Genomic DNA, 19,719 nt, shown 5'->3' on the forward strand with positions numbered 1-19,719 from the left:
ATTGTTGTGGTCATGTAAACGTGGTGATCCTAATACAGTGACCTGCTCTCACTTGAGGAGCTCATCTGGATTAGTGACTTGGGTACATCAGCGTTGTCCCCCCACTGGGTCTCGATGTTGTTTCCCAGCAGGAAGTCCAGGACAGATGGCGAGACCCCTGCTGACTGGAGGTGCATTTGTCGAGTGGGGGTGGGGGGGGAACCCTCATTTATTGACTTGGGGTCGGGGAGGAGGCTCTGATCTGGAGGCCGCTATCCAGCTCGCCCAACTCAAGTCACTTGTAAATCTCGCAGCTAGCTGAGATAAGCGCGAGCCATGCGCCATCGAGCGGTCTGGCATCCCCCAGCGAGGACGCGGCATTTCGGGGAAAATGGACACAAGTGGCACTGTCGTTGTTTGATTGTCATTGTTTGTGATGAACAAGCTGCAATGGGGACTTGCTTGCTGAGCGCTGGGCCAGATGTGCGCATCTTCACAGGCCACGCCTCAATCCGCCACTGTTACACACACACACACACACACACACACACACGTACTCCTGATCTGGGGTCACGCGAGCAGCATCCCGACATACTGGAAGATAAAACCCACCTGCAGGCACCTCCGATACACGTGGTACCCTAATCTGTTTTGTTGTTTCTTTTTTTTCTTTGTTTAAGCCTATTAATTATGACAACGTATGTCCTACATTTTGAAGGAAAAAAAAAAATCTTGTTTTTCGAGGAGCCAAGAGTCATATTTATTCACGTAATGTTTTTTTATTATTTAGAAGTGAAAATAAGCGGTTCAGAGAATGGATGGACGGATAGATGTATATTTTTTTGAAAAAGTCTTATTTTGGAAGAATTTAAAAAATTGTTTATTTGAGGGAAAAGTTGTACAGACGATATCGTTTTATTTTTAACAGAAAAGTCATAATTTTGGGGGAAATAAATTATATATATTTGTTAAGGGGAAAAGACATTTATTTTTAATGAAGTCCTATTTTTATAAAAGGGAGGAGTCAAAACGTTTTTATTGACTTAAAACTATTTTTGGGAGAGAAAAGTTACATACTTTTAGGAAAGCCATTGATTGAGGAAAATGCCAATTTCCCTAATTTAGGGCAGTTTTGATGTGCTGAATCCAAAGATCTCATTGGTTTCACTCAATCAGGTCAACTTTTTGTTTGTTTACATGTAGAGATCTTTTTGCTCTCCAGGTTCAAATAAACAGAAGTTCATGCCCTAAATTTGGAACAATGAAGATGTAACATTCAATTTACAGCTACTTACTTTTATCACTGTGCACTCTTCAATTTACAATAAGCAACGTTTGTAACATTAGATGAATAAACAACTTGGCCTAAAAGACCTGACCTGAACAAGAGAAACACATGTCAATTTCAAATTCAGCCATTTCAAATTGTCCTATATCAGTTGAAAAAGACGAAGATGATTTCTTTATTGTCATTGTACAGGAACAACGACATTTTGGCAGAGCAAGCCTGCAGAGGCCCAAAAAAGCAAAATGCATAAAATACACAAAATGTTCAAGATACAGTGGGTACGGAAAGTATTCAGACCCCCTTACATTTTTCACTCTTTGTTATATTGCAGCCATTTGCTCAAATCATTTCAGGTCTTTTTTTCCTCATGAATGTACGCACTGCACCCCATATTGAAAGAAAATAAACGCAATTGTTGACATTTTTGCAGATTGATTAAAAAAGAAAAACTGGAATATCACACAGCCGTAAGTATTCAGACCCTTAGTCTGCTCAGTATTTAGTAGAAGCCCCCTTTTGAGTTAATACAGCCACGAGTCTTTTTGGGAATGATGTAACAAGTTTTTCCACACCTGGATTTGGGGATCCTCTGCCATTCCTCCTTGCAGATCCTCTCCAGTTCTGTCAGGTTGGACGGTGAACGTTGGTGGACAGACGTTTTCGGGTCTCTCCAGAGATGCTCCATTGGGTTTAAGTCAGGGCTCTGGCTGGGCCATTCAACAACAGTCACGGAGTTGTTCTGAACGCCTTCGTTATTTTAGCTGTGTGCTTAGGGTCATTGTCTTGTTGGAAGGTGAACCTTCGGCCCAGTCTTTGGTGCTGAGCACTCTGTGGAGAAGGTTTTCGTCATCCAGGATATCCCTGTACTTGGCCGGATTCATCTTTCCTTCGATTGCAACCGGTCGGCCTGTCCCTGCAGCTGCAAAATACGCCCACAGCACGATGCTGCCACCGCCGTGCTTCACTGTTGGGACTGTGTTGGACAGGTGACAGGCAGTTCCTTTGACCTCATGATTCTCATTTGCTCTGACATGCACCGTGAGCCGTAAGTTCTTATAGAGACGTGTGTGTGTGTGTGTGTGTGTGTGTGGGGCTTTCCTAATCAGTATAATCAAACACAGCTGGACTCCAATGAAGGTGTAGAACCATTTCCAGGCTGGTCAGAAGAAATAGACAGCACCCGAGTTCAATATATGAGTGTCACAGCAATGGCTGTGTGATAGTTCAGTTTTTCTTTTTTAATCAATCATTTTTTTTCTGTCAATATGGGGCGCTGTGTGTACATTAATGAGGGGGGGGGGAGAACTTAAATGATTTGAGCAAATGGCTGCAATATAACAAAGAGTGAAAAATGTAAGGGGGTTTGAATACTTTCCGTACCCACTGTATATACAATTTACCTTTTTTTTAATTCATTAATTAATTAATTTATTTTTTAATAACCCAGTGTTATTTTTCTGAGGCAAGGGTCAAATAGACACAAGGTTACGTACCAACAAGTTACCTTCCAGAAGGCTTGCTCGTATTGTCAATTGTTCAGAAGTTGTTACTTTGTCATTTTTTTATGGTCACTGTGTATTGTCTTTTTTTTTGTTTTTGAAAAGTCTAATTTTCTTGAGAGAAAACATTCATAACTATTGAGGGGGGGGGGGGTCTTGTTTTTTTGTATTTATTTACCAAATGAAAAACTTTTTGGAGAAAAAGTCACAATTCTTCTCTTTTTTGCAAAAAAAGTTACAGTATTTATTTTTTTTCAAAAGTCGTTTTTTGGGCAAAAGTCTTTCTTTTTGAAGGTGAAAAGTCATTTTTATTCAGAAATAATCTGTTTTTTTAAGCACCTCTTCTGCCCAGCTGGTTCTTGACTAACTTGCTTGACTTACGACCCTCACAGCGTTCTGGCGTTGAACAGCGAAAAGGAAATTAACTCGAACGTTGTCTGTGACGCTCCTATTTCTCGCTTTTGTGACACCTCAAACTAAAAAACAACAAAAACAAGACTGAGATGGCAAAACAATTATTGATTGATTTATTTGCTGATATAGACGCTAGAAACTTGGTCGTTGACTACTTTTGGTTGGAGATGGTTCTTGATTGGTTTTGGAATTGATCCACCACTGATTTTTCCCCCCACTCTATTTTGAACTGGTTATATTTGGAACTTGTTTTTTTTTCCTTTTTGACAATTTATTGACATTGTTTTTTATTGACTATTTTTTGCCTGGGTTCACGCGTGCTTCCTGACTCGGTCGCTATCTAACAACCCTTATGACGTTATCTGAGCTCGACCGACCGTCGGCAGGAAGCTCGACGTGACCGCCGGGTGACACGCTGTCACTCAAGCGACTGACGGTGACCGCTCACAGAGACGACGCCCTTTCCTGTCACGCGTCAACGTAAAAGCCCCGACGTGATCGAGGTTTGCCACTTTATTACAACATTAGCATGTTAGCCTACATTTTTTTGGTGATGTGAAAAACAAAAATGACTTATGTTAATGATAGCGTGGCACGGTGTACCAGCGGTTAGTTTGTTCGTTAGTTTGAGGGTATAAATCCGGGTTCCTCCTCTGAAGAGTTTGCAGGTTTTCCAGAGTACCCGGAAAAAACCCACGCAACTCCTCCGTACTCCGGTACGCCGGTTTCCTTCCACGTTCCCAAAACGCTCCTTGGATGACTCGAAATCGTCCATAGGTGTGAGCGCTTGTTTGTCTATATATGTGCCATACCCCGCCTCTCGCCCGAAGTCAGCTGGGACAGGCTGCAGCTCACCCGCGACATCATACAAAATGGGTGGATGGATTATATAACTAGAAAATTCCCACGGAAATGTGTAATGGGCCTGCTCACTCTTGCGAATTGGAAAGCCGCATCTGTAAAAGCTTTCGAGCGTAATTTTGGGACACTTCCTGTTCACTTTGGGGAGACTTCCTGTTGAATTTGGGCCACTTTGTGATTATTTTGGGAGCAATTCCTTTTCATTTTGGGCACTTTTGGTTCACTTCCTGTTCATTTGAGGCACTCCCTGTTTATTATGGGGGCACATCCCATTCATTTTGGGGCACTTCCTGTTCAATTTGGGGCATTTCCTGTTCATTTTGGGGCACTTCCTGTTCAATTTGGGGCATTTCCTGTTCATTTTGGGGCACTTCCTGTTGAATTTGGGAGACTTAAGCTTCACTTCATGTTTTTTCTATGCACTCCCTGTTCCTTTCGGTTTGCTTCCTGTTTGTTTTGGGGGGAATTCCTGTTGAATTCTGGGCACTTCTGGTTCACTTCCTGTTCATTTGGGGCACTTAGTGTTGAAGATGGGGCTCTTCCTGTTCCTTTTGGTGGGCACTTCCTGTTCAATTTACGGCACTTGTTCAATTTATTTGAGAGGGAATTCCTTTTGAATTCTGGGCACTTCTGGTTCACTTCCTGTTCATTTGGGGCTCTTCCTGTTCCTTTTGGTGGGCACTTCCTGTTCAATTTACGGCACTTGTTCAATTTATTTGAGAGGGAATTCCTTTTGAATTTTGGACACTTTTGGTTCATTTCCTGTTCATTTTGGGGCCCTTTTTTTCAACATGGGGGGCACTTCTGGTTCACCTCCGTTCAATTATTTGGTGAAAAATGAAGAATATGATTGTGCAATTTAGGTGTGTCGGAATTTTTGTCATGTTGCAAATGGTTCCCAAGGCGAATTGAATGAGTTAACCATTTTGAATTTGGAATGGCCAAGCAGCGTGCTCGGAGTCTTCACAATAAGGGTAATATTACACAGTGGCGTCACTCGGGCGCTTTGTTTGGCGCAACAGGTTTGACGTCACAGCCATGAATTGACCTCCTCTGGTCGCTGGGTTGGAGGGGGGGGGGGGGGGGGGGGGGGTCATGTTGGGGGGCATGTGGGAGGGCTCGCCTCTGCCGCCTGCCTGCATGCAGTTATTGTTCGGGCGTCGTGGAACCGGGCGGGCGGGTGTGCGCGCCTCTGCACTGGACCGAGCCGAAGGGGACGCGGAGGTGCGCTTGACCCGGACCCAAAGCTGCCGGACCTCTGGTACCGGTGGCGTGCGCGCGCGCCCGTGCCTCTGTGGAGAACTGACATGGAGGAGCGCGCGCGTTTCCAGAGGCGAAAACAAGCCAACCCGCGCAGGAAGAACGGTAACGCATGCACACGCACGCACGCGTCAGTACAAACAAACCTCCGATCCTACAGAACCGCAGTCCAGTTCTTGTTCAGACAAAAATAATGAAAACGGAAAAAAAGTTATCATATAGTTCTGCTATATTTACAACTTCCTTACATGACCCTGTGTGTGCATGCGTGCGTGTGTATCTGTGTAGAAAAAAAAAATATATATATATATATATATATATGGATATATATATTTATAGATATGGCAGCTGGCATAAAATGTTTCAATTAATTGTTGCAAGTTAAATCACACACATATACTGAACTGTACAAGCGACCCCTTTTAAAAAAATATTTATTTTACACTAACAAAATGAGAAAAAAATGAATTTATAACTTAACTAAAATAAACAAAAACTTCCAGGGTTATTGAACAGTAACTCCTTATGATCACCCTGTATACATGTGTGTGTGTGTATATATATATATATATATATATATATATATATATCAATAGCTGCCTAGTTCTATCTTTTTTTTTCTTTTCTTTTTAAAATTGTTTAACCGGCGGCACGGTAGCCGACCGGTTAGAGCGTCAGCCTCACAGTTGTGAGGACCGGGGTTCGATCCCCGGCCCCGCCTGTGTGGACTTTGCATGTTCTCCCCGTGCCTGCGTGGCTTTTCTCCGGGCACTCCGCTTTCCTCCCACATCCCAAAAACATGCGTGCTAGGTTCACTGAAGACTCTAAATTGCCCGTCGGTGTGAATGTGAGTGCGAATGCTTGTTTTTTTTATGTGTGCCCTGCAATTGGCTGGCAACCAGTGCAGGGTGTACCCCGGCTTCTGCCCGAAGATAGCTGGGATGGGCTCCAGCACGCCCGCGATCCTAGTGAGGAGTAGCGGCTCAGAAAATGGATGGAAGGATGGACATTTTTTAACCAGGAAAAAACACCATTGAGATGAAAAATCTGCTTTACAAGAGAGTCCTGGTCCAGGAAAACAAGTAGTCATGGAACACAAACAACATACAAACAAACATTATCTATCTATCTATATCTATAAATGTGTCTGTACGCACGTGTATGTGTGTGTGAGAGAGTAATGTCACTCGTACTAGTAGCACACAGTCATGAAGTAGTGCAGTTTAGCCTCACTAGTAACATGTCGTTATCCTACTGGTGCCCTCACTAGTGAAGACAAAAAGTGCACTAAACGATAACGATAATACGTTGTTCACAGATAAATCCAAATCATATAATTATGAAAATAAACAAACAAACATCCATCCAGCGGCACGGTGTGTGACTGGTTAGCACATCTGCCTCGCAGTTCTGAGGACCGGGGTTCAAATCCCGGCCCCGCCTGTGTGGACTTTGCATGTTCTCCCCGTGCCTGCGTGGCTTTTCTCCGGGCACTCCGCTTTCCTCCCGCATCCCCAAAACATGCATGCTAGGTTCATTGAAGACTCGAAATTGCCCGTGGGTGTGAATGTGAGTGCCAATGGTTGTTTGTTTATATGTGCCCTGCGATTGGCTGGTCGCATTGGCTGGCGACCAGTTCAGGGTGTAGCCCGCCTCTCGCCCGAAGATAGCTTGGATAGGCGACCCGAGTGAGGATAAGCGGTAAAGAAAATGGATGGACGGACATCCATCCATTCTCGATAGCGCCGGAGCCCTTCCCAGCTGACCTCGGGCGAAAGGCGGACTACACCCTGAACTGGTCGCTCTTCAGTCGCAGGGCGCATATCGGCGCAGACAACCACTTGCACTCACATTCACGCCGTCACTGAGTGGGAAGTGAGCCCACACCGCCTGCACTCCAGTCAGGCCGATGCACCGCCGCACCATCAGTGGCAAATAAACAAACAAACAAATAAATAACATTCCGAGTATCCAATTACCAAAGTCATCAAAGCTGTGACCCTCCCGACCGCTAGCTGACGGTCACTACAAGAGCATGTGGAGAATTCAGCGCACTAGTACATGCTCAAACGGCTTTCCATAAATTCTTCACGCGTTACTACTGCTACTAGTACGACTGCCACTCGTACTAACTTACTCCTAACTTGATGGACATCATAGTGACACCAGCACAAGTCCTGTACACGGCAGCGATGGCCCCTCCCTTCCTCACACATAGAAATACATTTGATTGGCCGAGATCCTCCGGCAAGGTCACACACGCGCACGCACACACATAAACTGGACAATCAATAGCGGCTGGCTCGGTGAAGGTGTCATGACGACCCACCCAACCCTCCTCAGTCAACAGTCCTAGTCAAGGGTCCTAGTCACAAATCCTAGTCTTTATACGTAGTCTGTAGTCCAAGTCAACAGTCCTGGTCAGCAGACCTAGTCAGAAATACTAGTCAACATTCCTAGTCAGCACTCCTATTAAGCAGTAATAATCTAGTCAGCAGCACTAGGCAGCATTCCTAGTCAGTGGTCCTCGTCTGTAGTCCCAGTTCGATGAACAAGAAGAAAGATTGTGAAGTGATGAACATGAATCACTCAATAAAGATGCATCAAATGTTTCCTGGAAAACTAAAACGGCTTTTATCAGATGCCAAATGTCGTTTGAATAATCGAGAAGAAGACAATCGCCGTATTGGGGCGAGTTTGACTTCATAGGCAACGAGTGAAACATTGGAGTCAGTGGGGGCCGGAGTGGTGTTTAGGGTCTATTGGGGAGGGTTATGGGGGTGTGTCTTTTGTGCGTCTTGTCAAACGTGGTTAGCATGCGTCCTCTTTGCCAACACCCCCTCATCCAACCCAACCCCACCGCCTCCTGCTCATTGCGCACCCATGCGGGATACACCCCCCGCCCCCACACCCGCCTAAACATTACCCCCCCCCCCCCCGACCCGCCCCTCGATGTAAGAATGACTAGCGCTCAGTGTAACCACAATGATTGTTGAGGCCCACCCTTGCCTTGGTTTTTGTTTTTTAGCATGTTAGCACGTCCACGTGATGATGTCACAGGCATAATGGGGTCAATCGATTCGGGTGACGACAAAAAGGTCGCACATTGACTGCAAAACACATTGCATGCTTCTGTGCAAAAGACACGTAGCATGCCTGTACGTAAAAGAAACATAGCGTACTTGTACTTTAAAAGAAACATAACGTGCTTGTACGTAAAAGACACAGCATGCTTGTACATAAGACAAGTAGCATGCCTGTGCGTAAAAGACACGCAGCGTACTTGTATGTAAAAGACACGTAGCATGCCTGTATGTAAAAGACACGCAGCGTACGTGTACGTAAAAGACACGTAGCATGCCTGTATGTAAAAGACACGTAGCATGCCTGTACGTAAAAGACACGTAGCATGCTTGTATGTAAAAGACACAGCATGCTTGTACATAAGACATGTAGCATGCCTGTGCGTAAAAGACACGCAGCGTACTTGTATGTAAAAGACACGTAGCATGCCTGTATGTAAAAGACACGCAGCGTACGTGTACGTAAAAGACACGTAGCATGCCTGTATGTAAAAGACACGTAGCATGCCTGTATGTAAAAGACACGTAGCATGCTTGTATGTAAAAGACACGTAGCATGCCTGTATGTAAAAGACACGCAGCGTACGTGTACGTAAAAGACACGTAGCATGCCTGTATGTAAAAGACACGCAGCGTACGTGTACGTAAAAGACACGTAGCATGCCTGTATGTAAAAGACACGTAGCATGCCTGTATGTAAAAGACACGTAGCATGCTTGTATGTAAAAGACACGTAGCATGCCTGTATGTAAAAGACACGCAGCGTACGTGTACGTAAAAGACACGTAGCATGCCTGTATGTAAAAGACACGCAGCGTACGTGTACGTAAAAGACACGTAGCATGCCTGTATGTAAAAGACACGCAGCGTACTTGTATGTAAAAGACACGTAGCATGCTTGTATGTAAAAGACACGTAGCATGCTTGTTCTCCAGCCGTTCCCACACCCCTCGCTTACTTGCACACACTTTCATTGCGTAGTAACCACGAGCCAGTGCAATGAAGTCATTTCCAAATAAAACAGACACTCAGCAAAATGTTTGTTCAGAAATCCCTCGTTTGTCGCGGGCGGGGCTTCCGTTCCAGAGCAGCCCCGCAATAGTCAAAATCCGTAAAGGCCAAGTATTTATGGTATTACATATATTAAAGTTTCATGCATACGCAAATTTATTCATGTTAGGTACATGTATGATTTTTGTCCATGTGGGGTCACCACCTACACATTCTTCACCTTAGTATATTACTGAATGTGTGTGTGTGCCTTTAAAAGGCGTGTCTGCTCTGTTGAGTGACATGAACGTGAACGTATGAGGACGTACTCAAGTCAAGTTGACTTGTGTACCCCTTAATCACAAAAGAGTCACAAAGAGCTTCACAGACCTCCAGTTGACAATGATTGATGACGTACTATTGGCCGGCTAGTTCCTGGGTAGACCTTTAGCCACTGTGGTGTACAGAGGCGACGCTAGTTGAGCCTACTGGCCAGGTGTGCCACCAATGCATTCTTGAATATCGTATTTTGTTACTGTTTGTTTACTAAAGCGATTGAAAGAGCAACAGCGGCTGTTTCCATACTCCCTCTATCCAAACCACCTGTTTTGGATTACATTTGGTTATAACTAGCAGCGGTAGGCTATATTCAATTAGCTAATGATGTTTACTTTACTGCAGACGAACAGTTGAGTAAATGTACTGTACTGTATAATTTTAAAAAAAGCACTCAGTGAACCATGACGACTGTAATAATCAAGCAATGACAAAACGATGATTAACTATTTCATTTGAAGTCGTGCTGTGTTTACGATCCAGCTGCATTTTGAGACATCACTGTGGTGCAGCTAAAAAACTAAAAAAGGAAACATCAGCGCTCCTCCATGGAATCTCCTCCTTGCGCATTGACCACAACTGAGAAGCTCCCTGTCACTGATGGCGTAGTGGTACACTCGCCTGGCTGAGGTGCAGGCAGTGCGGGTTCAGTTCCCACTCAGTGATGATGTGAATGTGAGTGCTAAAGGTTGTCCGTGTCTATATGTGCCCTGTGACTGACTGGCAACCAGTTCAGGGTGTAGTCCGCCTTTTGCCCGAAGTCAGCTGGGATACGCTCCAGCGCCCTGCGACCCTGAACAGGATAAGCGGTGTTGAGAACGGATGGAGAAGCTCCCTAATGCGGCGGCCGGGATGACAAACAACTTCCGGGTCGCTTTTGAAGCATTGAGAAGCAAGGCGCTAGGAAGAGAAATGAGATCCAGCCGTTGTGTGATCATGATGGGATGTCAAGAGCGGTGCGCCTGACAGGAAACTGATGACATGAACTTTTTTACACTTCCTTCGTCCCCACTTTCACTTCTGCAAACCTTCCTGGAAACCTTGTGTGTGTGTGTCACACACACACACACACGCACACATTTCCATTTACATACTGTATATACACACGTGCACACTCACATGCACGCACAGTCCCGTTGTGTCATGGTATATTGTAAATAAGCCCCTCCCCCTACAGTGTGGGCTGATGACATCATGATAACGCGAGAGCGACAACAACGAACCGAAGAAGACCGACAGATACTTGGTGAGTCGCCATGGCAACACATCAGCAGCACATCCAGACCCTCTCTGGCGGCGCATCAACATTTGGGTTGGCGGGCATGCGACGGGCGTGATGTTCAACGCCTGCACTCTTTTGTTGCACGTGCCATGAGGAATGTTGTCGTGTTCCGTTGTGCTATCCAGATGCGTCCGTGCGTGAGTACCTTTGGCGCGGCGACACGGCCGTAATCTACCCCGAAGACCCGGACGAGGGGGTGGCGCCGGACGCCGAGCGTGACTCCTCCCGCCGAAAATGTGGCCATCGGGGGGCGGAGATCGACGCTATTGGCCAATGCCCTCAGCTGGAGAGTCACAGGAGCACGCAGAACCCAATCAGCGAGCAGGTCAGCGCTCACAGCTACGACCAATAACCTTACCGACAGGAGTAACGTTACTAATGCTGGATAATACTACTCTGACAAGTATTGCTACTACTACTAATCGTAATACTAGTAATATTACCAATACTGCTACTAACTCCACTACGACTATTGTATAGTAATATTAACAGCCGTAATATAATAACCATCATGTCAAGTTAAGTTGATTTGTATTGCCCTTAATGACAAGAATCTCAAATGGCTTCGCATGTCCACAGTTGGCAATGGTTGACAACATCCCCTAATCTAAACCCCACAATCGGGCAAGGAAAAACTCAAACCTCCATTATAGTGGGCAACGTTGATCTCGTAGTCTGCTGCTGTACAATGTTCATGATGATGGCATAAGAGGCCATCTAAAGAGAAAAGGCGCCTTCGGGAAAGCGGTTCCCCCGCTTGCCTCAGGACCTGGCCCTTGCGGTCGGAGCGGAATCCTCCATGGCAACGATTCCGGGGGAAGTGCTCCACCTCAGATCTTGTCCCGGTCGGTCGGTGCGGAACCCAAATAGCAACAGCCAACAGCCAACGTCACCTAGCCCTCTCTCCGAGCCGAGCCGGAGGAGAGGGAAGGAGACAGGTGGCAGTAAAATAGGCCCACGTGTACTTTCACTAAATGCCATAGAGTAAGTAGAAAAAAAGTTTTCAGTCTGGATTTCAACATATCTAGTGAGGTAGCAGCTCTAATATCCATAGGTGGGGCATTTCAGAACACTGAAACCCCAATAAAAAAAAATGCTTGAGAGCCCGCAGACTTCTTTCTGGCTCTCGGAGTCACCAAAAGACCAGCGTTTTGTGAGCGAAGGTTTCGGAACGTACGGTACAACTAAGTCAGCGAGATAAGAGGGCGCTAACCTGTGTAATATTTTATAAGTAAGGAACTGGACCTTAAAATCGCATCTCGAGTAGACCGGGAGCCAATGCAAGGTGGCCAGAATGGGGTAAAAGGATCGAACTTTCGCGTCCTCATCAAAAGCTTTGTACTAACTGTAGGCCTTTCATACGAAAAACGGGACGACCAGAAAGCAGCACGTTACGATAGTCGAGGCCAGACGTAACAAATGCGTCGACGGTGATTTCTGCGTCACCACCCGATAGGATGGGCCGTATCTTCGCGATATTGCCGAGATGAAAAAAAACAACGCAGTTTTGGTAATATTCTTAATGTGTTTTTGAAAGGAGAGAGTTGAGTCAAATAAAACGCCGAGATTTTTTGCTGACTCACTTTGGGCAAGGGTGCTTTTGTCAAAACTCAGAGTGGTGTCCTTTGTCAAGTGTCTGTCATCATCATCATCATCACAATAACACTATTAGGGCTTTATTTACTGCTTCTACCAATACTAGTAGTACTACTACTAGTAGTAGCAATTGTACTGTTACTATTGCTATGAAAATATTACTGCCATTACTACCACAACCACCACGACGACCACCAATAATACTAGTCGTACACACACACACTCACACACACACACGAAGCTTAAAAAAATACCCAGATGGTCGATTGTGCCTAAAAAGAATCCAAATCCCCCCAAACGCCATCGTGTTTTTTTTGTTTTGTTTTTTGCTAGGTTTAGAAGCTTCCAACATCTTTTATGTACTTATTCAACTTCTTTCAAGTCAAGTTTATTTCAATAGACCTACACTGGGCCACCCTTCACAAAAATCAACGGCATCCCTTGGTCTAGACCCGGGGCAAGGAAAACCTCAGAGAAAACCCATTTAGGGGGGGTAGAGGAAGCCTTGAGGAGGGATCACAGATGAAGGGATCCCCCGCCCAGGACGACCACACTGCAATTGATGCTTTATGAGCAACCTTTATCATGTGATATGACATTGTACAATGTTAGCGAAAACAGCAGCAGAGTCAATACAGTATATGGAGATGCAGCGCCGCAGGGAGACGCCTCCGGGGAAGTCGTCCTGCTCAGATCTCGTACTGGTCGCCCGGTGCAGAATTCATACAGCAACAGCCTCACTTCGATCATCACCACGTAGCCCCCTCTCTGAATAGGAGGGGCTGGGGGAACGGAGAAGTGGCGATAAAACAGGCCAAGATCTAGATGTCAGGGAGCAAGGCAGGGCAAGAGACTAATTGCATAGTATGTGTCGTTTAACCAAATGCAACAGTGTTGAAATAAGTCTTACGCCGAGAGGTAGCCACTCTCGTAAAATGTAAACTAAACGATGAAAGCAGTCGGGGTCCATCTCTCAGGCCCGCACTGCGTCGTGTGCCTGGCGTCGCAGACGGGACGTGCGTCACACTGCAGTAGGCAGGCAGAGAGGCGGAATTTTACCCTCACTTTTATTCGACCTATTTTACTCACTTTAGGGTAAAAATATCAATCTTCATCTCAGCAGTTTTATTTCAACTTATTTTACTCGCTTTTAGTTCAACTTCTGTCATTATTATTTATTCCTTTTTTTGTTTTGCTTTTTGTACTTCTCCTCCTTCTTCTTCTTGGCGTGTGCAGCTGCTGAAGGACGAGCCTGTGAACCGAAAGTTCAAATGCAACGAGTGTGGGAAAGCCTTCAAGTACAAACATCACCTGAAGGAGCACCTGCGCATCCACAGTGGTAAGTGGCGCCGGCGCGTCTCCTCACCGCACTCAAGGCCTGTCTTTCATTAGTTCAATAGAGAACAGAAGTGTACATCGTTTCCTAAAAGTAGGACCTGTCGTTGAAAGGACAGGAGGTGTAGTGCTAAAGGTAGGCAGCATAGTTCTAAAGGAAAGTGTTTCAAAAGTTAAGAGGTGAAGTAGGATACAAAAAGAGATGAGGTGCAGGAGGTAAGTGTAGTTCTCAAGATCAGATGTGTCATTTAAAAGGTAGTAAGTGTAGTCGTAAAGGTTGGAAGTGGAGGAGGCATGTGTGGTAGGTTCTTGAGCCTCCTCTGTGTTTTCTTGTTTTCATGTTTTCTTGTTTTGTGGCCGCCTTCCAGGTGAAAAACCATACGAGTGTTCCAACTGTAAAAAGCGCTTCTCCCACTCGGGCTCGTACAGTTCCCACATCAGCAGCAGAAAATGCGTTGGGCCGATTGGTCTCCACGGACATCCGCGACAGGTCGGGCCGTCCACCAACTGCTCCTCATTGCCCTCCTCGGGCCCGGCCCTTGGCCCCTCCCTGGCCCCCGCCCTGGACCGGCTCCGCCACAAGCTGGAAAACGGCGAAGCACACCGGCAAAATCACCTTGACGTCCAGTCTGAGACAACGGACTTCAGCCAGGAGTACAGGCTGATGATGGCCTCTGAGAGTAAGCTTGGGAGACCCGGCGGACCGAAGAGACCCGGGGTCTACCCAAACGGGTTGCGCTCACACACCCAGCAAGAGAAATTGGGCGTGGACTTCCTTCTTCCGGGCACCCTTGAGAGCCTGAATGATGTTCAGAAGATGTGCAGACAAAAGATGGACAGGAACCCACAGGAGGTCTCCAAACTCAGAGCCTACATGAAGGATCTCCGGACCCGTGTGGAAGAGAAAAACCTCACCAGCAGCCCCACTCAGAGCTTCACGGACGACACCCTGGAATTGGTCAACCAGACAAAGGGTGAGCCAGACCAAAACAAACAGGACAAGACAAGCCAGACAAACCGGTCCAAAGAGGAATCCCGCTTGGTCTTGTACACCTGCCAGTTCTGCAAGGACACTTTCCCAGGACCAATTCCGCTGCATCAACACGAGCGCTACCTGTGCAAGATGAACAAAGACATCGAAGCAGTTCTACAGCCGGCCGGGCTCAGTCTGAGTCTGGAGTCCTCAGAATGGCTCATGTCCACTAAGGAGCCTTGCACTAGCTCCAGAACCCCTTTCAAGGATCACTTGTCTGTCATACAGGCTAAATGGGCCATGAACATGGAACCCGACTCAGAGGAACTGATCAAGATTTCCCTGGCAGTAGGCCTTCCACAAGAGTTTGTCAGGGACTGGTTCACTCAACTGAATCCCAGTCCTCCTGAGGCTGGTGGACCAGAACTGCACCAGATCTTGAGACACTCACCAATGTTCTCAAACAGTGATGTTTTAACCAGACAGTTTACAACCGAGGAACCGGGGGAAAGGACACCGGACCCTTTGAACCATAATAGTCGGTCACCACTAAACTTGTCGTCCTCATCCTCCAAACACTCCCAGAGTAGCTCCTACACGCCAAACAGTCTGGTCTGGGAGGACATTCACACTGATACGCCACTCGATCTTTCTGTGCCAAAATCCCTGGCACACGAATTCACAGAGAAAACTAGACCCAACGGTCTCAAAATGGAACCTGGCGGTGATCAAGGTATTCCAGGCCCGACATCAGGAGCCATAGACCTGCTCGACATCAAGAAAGAGTTCCTGGAATCTGAGGGCGGCAGAAACGCTTGCCATCAGATGGAAAAAAGTCCCAAGTTTGGGATCAATCCCTTTTCAGCAGGTCTGGTCTACTCGTCCGTGGCTACGCATGGCACTTTCCCTCCGTCGACATTAATGTCTCCCACCCAGTACCCGGTCCTGGACTCTGTGAGCTTCATGCCCCAAATGGCGTACACCTACGCTACCGGGGAAGCTGCCTTTGTCGACATGCTGCACACCAGGAAGAAACACTGGAAAACAACCTTCCAGGTACGGTCTTTAGTTTTTTTGTTTTTACTGTGGTACCTTGATTTACTGGTGCCACAAATAGTTGCAAGCTGTCGCTTGGTTGAGTGTTTGCTTTGTGTTGCGAACCAAATTTGAGTCACGAACGAGCTCCTGATACACACAAATGAGTGAAGCTCATTTCGATCGCGTGTACTGAAAACTTGAAGCAAGTCGGGTACTGCAATACCCTGGCATGTAGGTAAGGAGACCCACAGGCGCTGAGGCACGTTCAGAAATATTTTGAACGGGACAACACACAAATGCAAAATGAAAACACTCGCATGAAGAAGACGGTAAGACCAATCGGGACCAGAGCTCCTGATGTCACTCAATAGGCCACGCCCCTTAAAGGCACAAATTAGCACGTGAATGTGTGTGAGAATTTCGTTTTTCGTTTTAATGTCTGAAAAGTGCTATGCAATAAAGTCTGATTGATTGACTGATTAATTAGTCTTGTTTAAAAACATAATTGTGGTTCGGGTTCTCCCGGAATCGTTCAAATGAAAACATTTTGGCTCCCAGTTTTGATGCCTAGTCCGCCGACCCCAAAGAAGAGTGTGGCGAAAACCAACAAAGAAGACGTGTTTCTGCCCAACGGCGGCGGCGAACAAAAGTGTGTCTTAACTTTGTTCAAATGAATGACCAAACTTCACGTAGCAACTTTACATCGCGTTGTATTGGCACAAAGTTCACATAAACGTCCAGTATCACAAACACTAACCTTATGCCTCATCGGTGGGTAGCGAAAGGAATGAAGGATGTTTTATAGCATTTGGTTCCATCCAATAAAAAAAATCAAGAAATCACCGGTGTCGTTTGAAGTTACTTCTCGTGCCAAAATGCTGAGTTCCGGTGCATAACCATCAAAATAAAAGGCTACAAGCTAAAAACAGGAAGTCAAGTTAAAACTTGCACATATAAACCATTTGATGTGAAAACAATCTCAAATAACGATTTTAACAATGTTATATTTAACATCCAGCTGAAACATTAATTAATGAATATTAAGTCAATTGGGTTAGTTCCGCACACATTGCCTTTTAGTTCATAGGTTTGAGATTGATACTGGTTATAAAGAACACCAAGTCAAATGTTTATTTTAGTCTATGGCGCGGGCTGCTAAGAAAATGGATGTTCATAATTTAGACACCCTTTATTTAAACCGTGCAAACTTTTTTGACCCAGGCGCCTAAAAGAATTGGAATCGAGAATCGTTTGGAACAGGAATCGAAATAAGGAACTGGAATCGCTCAAATTCAAACGTTTCCCAACCCTTGTTTTGCGGGGCTGGGACGAATTACTGGCAGCTCAAGGTACCACAGTAGTCGCACAGTGTGTTCTGCAGAATGGGGCGGTGTGGAGGTCTGTGGTCTGGAGGGGTGGGGTGGGGTGAGTTGGGGCATTAGGTTTTACCCAGGTCTGCAGACCTAAGCTCTGTCCAGACTTAGGATCATGGCGGGTGGGGGAACGGGGGCTCCAGAAGGTGTCTCTTTGTTAACAGGTGTGGGATTATCATTGTGTGTGTGTGTGTGTGTGTCTGCATGTATGTTTGTGTGCGTGCGTGCGTGCGTATGTGTGTGTGTGTGTGTGTGTGTTAGAGGGTGCTGCTGGACGGTTCCTCAGACTACTTGTCAGGTGTGGACCAGCTGGCAGAAAGAGAGTTAAAACTGAAGACTGCGAGTGGTACGTACGCCTGCGACTTGTGCCACAAAACATTCCAGAAGACCAGTTCCCTCCTAAGACACAAATATGAGCACACAGGTACATTTCACATTTTTATCATCTTTAACAGAGTCACAGCTAAAAGAATCATGTTTGAACAAGTCATGTTTAAAAGAGTCACAGTTAAAGGAGTCATCACTAAGATTTATGTTTAAAAGAGACGTCTTGTTAAAATAGTTATGCTGATGAGTCATGTTTCAAAGAGTCATGTTAGTACTCATATATGTCATGTTTAAAAGAATATTTAAAAAGAGTCATCTATGAGTCATGTTGAAACGAGTCTTGTTTAAAAGAGCCGTGTAAGAATCATGGTTAAAAGCATCACGTTTCATAGTCATACATAGGTATCATGTTCAAAAGATTCATGTTTTAGAGTCACGTTAAAAGAGTCACATTTAAAAGAGTCATGTTAAAGAGTCATCTTGACGAGTCATGTTTGAGAGAGTCATGCTAAAGAGTCATCTTGACGAGTCATGTTTGAAAGAGTCATGCTTAGAGTCATATATAAGAGTTATGTTTAAAAGAGCCAGATTTAAAAGTCATGTAGAAGAGTCGCATTTAAGACTCATGCTTATGAGTCATATGTAAGAGTCATGTTGACGGTATTGAATGTGTGTGTGTGGGTTTGTGTATGCGCGCGTGCATGCGTCCTCAGGCAAGCGTCCTCACCAGTGCGAGATCTGCCACAAGGCCTTCAAGCACAAGCACCACCTGATCGAGCACTCGCGTCTGCACTCAGGAGAAAAACCCTACCAGTGCGACAAATGCGGAAAGCGCTTCTCGCACTCGGGCTCGTACTCGCAGCACATGAACCATCGCTATTCGTACTGCAAGAGGGAGACCCAGGAGAGGCGGGCCCAGGTGGCCCACCGGGAGGCGCCGGACCCGGGCTCCGAAGCGCTCGTCGCTAGCTCTTGGCCGGAGGACCCCGTCGGACACCTCGGATACTCGGACCCCTCGGACGTGGACCGCTTTCCCCATCCCATCCTGACTGCGGCGGAACATTTCGGGGAGGAGGTCCTGACGGACAAAGACCAGCATTCAGACCACTGAAGTTGACTGGACTGCTTTGTTCACAACGTTGGCACTGCTGAGGGAAGTCCCCTTTCGTCAGTGTTTCCCGATTGGACCGAACCTCCAATCAGCTCCCTGTGACTGCGCCTGGTCAACTGTTGGCAGGAAATCTGTTGACATCCCAGCTAAGCGAACTGATGCTAATCTAAGATAAAATAAGCAAAGTAATTTCTAATCTCAAATAATTTTGCTAAACAGCACACACTCAGGCTGATGCTGTGAAGGCTAAAAGCCAAGCGGTGCTAAAGATTCTTCATTCTAAAAAAGTTCTTCATTGCACTTAACGCCCCAAACCACTACAAAAAGGGGAAAAAAAAGAATCTTGATCACTTCCTGTCAGTGTTTTTGTTTGAATTGACTTGAACTTTCAATGGTTTGATCCCTTTTGTTCCTGCAAACTAACGAATGTGAAGGAACCATTGTTTAGCAGCAAAAAACAACAAGAGGGTCACTTTGTACATAATCAAATCAACATTTTTTTTTAAACAAGCCTTACATCATCACTATTTACACCAATTCAAATTGATCTTCTTTTTATTATGATTATTATTATTGTTTCTTTCATGTTTTTAATGTATCTGACTCATTTCCTAACGCTATTTATTTCACACTATTGTGTACGTACGCTGTCGGACTGCACTGATTGTCTTTAGTTTCTTCTGACACTGGAAGAGAAAACGAGAGGTTCAATTCATCCATTTCTGTAGCGCTTGTCCTTATGATGCTCTCGGGTGAGCTGGACCCTTGAACCCGACTCTAGCACTGTGAGGCAGCTGTGCTAACCACTTGGACTCCGTGCAGCCGTCCTGAAATCCAAATCAGTGTAATAAAAAAGTTGACAAAATGAAGAATGTGGAACCTGTCGCCTTCTTCTCATAAACAACTTTCTTCTTTGATGGACTTCAGTCATTGGATGTGTCCACAGCTGATTGGTGTGAATGTGTAAAATGATT

General features: G+C 45.7%; 1 protein-coding gene across 5 annotated transcripts; it reads left to right on the plus strand.

Moving 5' to 3' along the window:
• Nucleotides 1–5,178: 5,178 nt before the first annotated feature.
• On the plus strand, nt 5,179–19,660 carry LOC133486589 (zinc finger E-box-binding homeobox 2-like). 5 transcript variants are annotated; one of them, XM_061791981.1, is made up of 8 exons: nt 5,200–5,406; nt 10,888–10,956; nt 11,118–11,317; nt 13,825–13,927; nt 14,292–15,764; nt 15,833–15,952; nt 17,569–17,653; nt 18,348–18,736. In XM_061791981.1, the coding sequence occupies exons 1-8, from the start codon at nt 5,349–5,351 to the stop codon at nt 18,601–18,603; spliced, it is 2,364 nt and encodes a 787-aa protein (XP_061647965.1). In that variant the 5' UTR covers nt 5,200–5,348; the 3' UTR covers nt 18,604–18,736. The 5 variants fall into 5 exon arrangements, with proteins under 5 accessions (XP_061647964.1, XP_061647965.1, XP_061647966.1 ...); XM_061791982.1 differs by having other exon boundaries at nt 17,569–17,731; nt 18,348–18,484; XM_061791978.1 differs by having other exon boundaries at nt 14,292–15,952; nt 17,569–17,731; nt 18,348–19,660.
• The last annotated feature ends 59 nt before the right edge of the window (nt 19,661–19,719 follow it).

The sequence above is a fragment of the Phyllopteryx taeniolatus genome, chromosome 12, assembly GCF_024500385.1.
Source record: "Phyllopteryx taeniolatus isolate TA_2022b chromosome 12, UOR_Ptae_1.2, whole genome shotgun sequence".
In the NCBI taxonomy this organism is placed as follows: domain Eukaryota; kingdom Metazoa; phylum Chordata; class Actinopteri; order Syngnathiformes; family Syngnathidae; genus Phyllopteryx; species Phyllopteryx taeniolatus.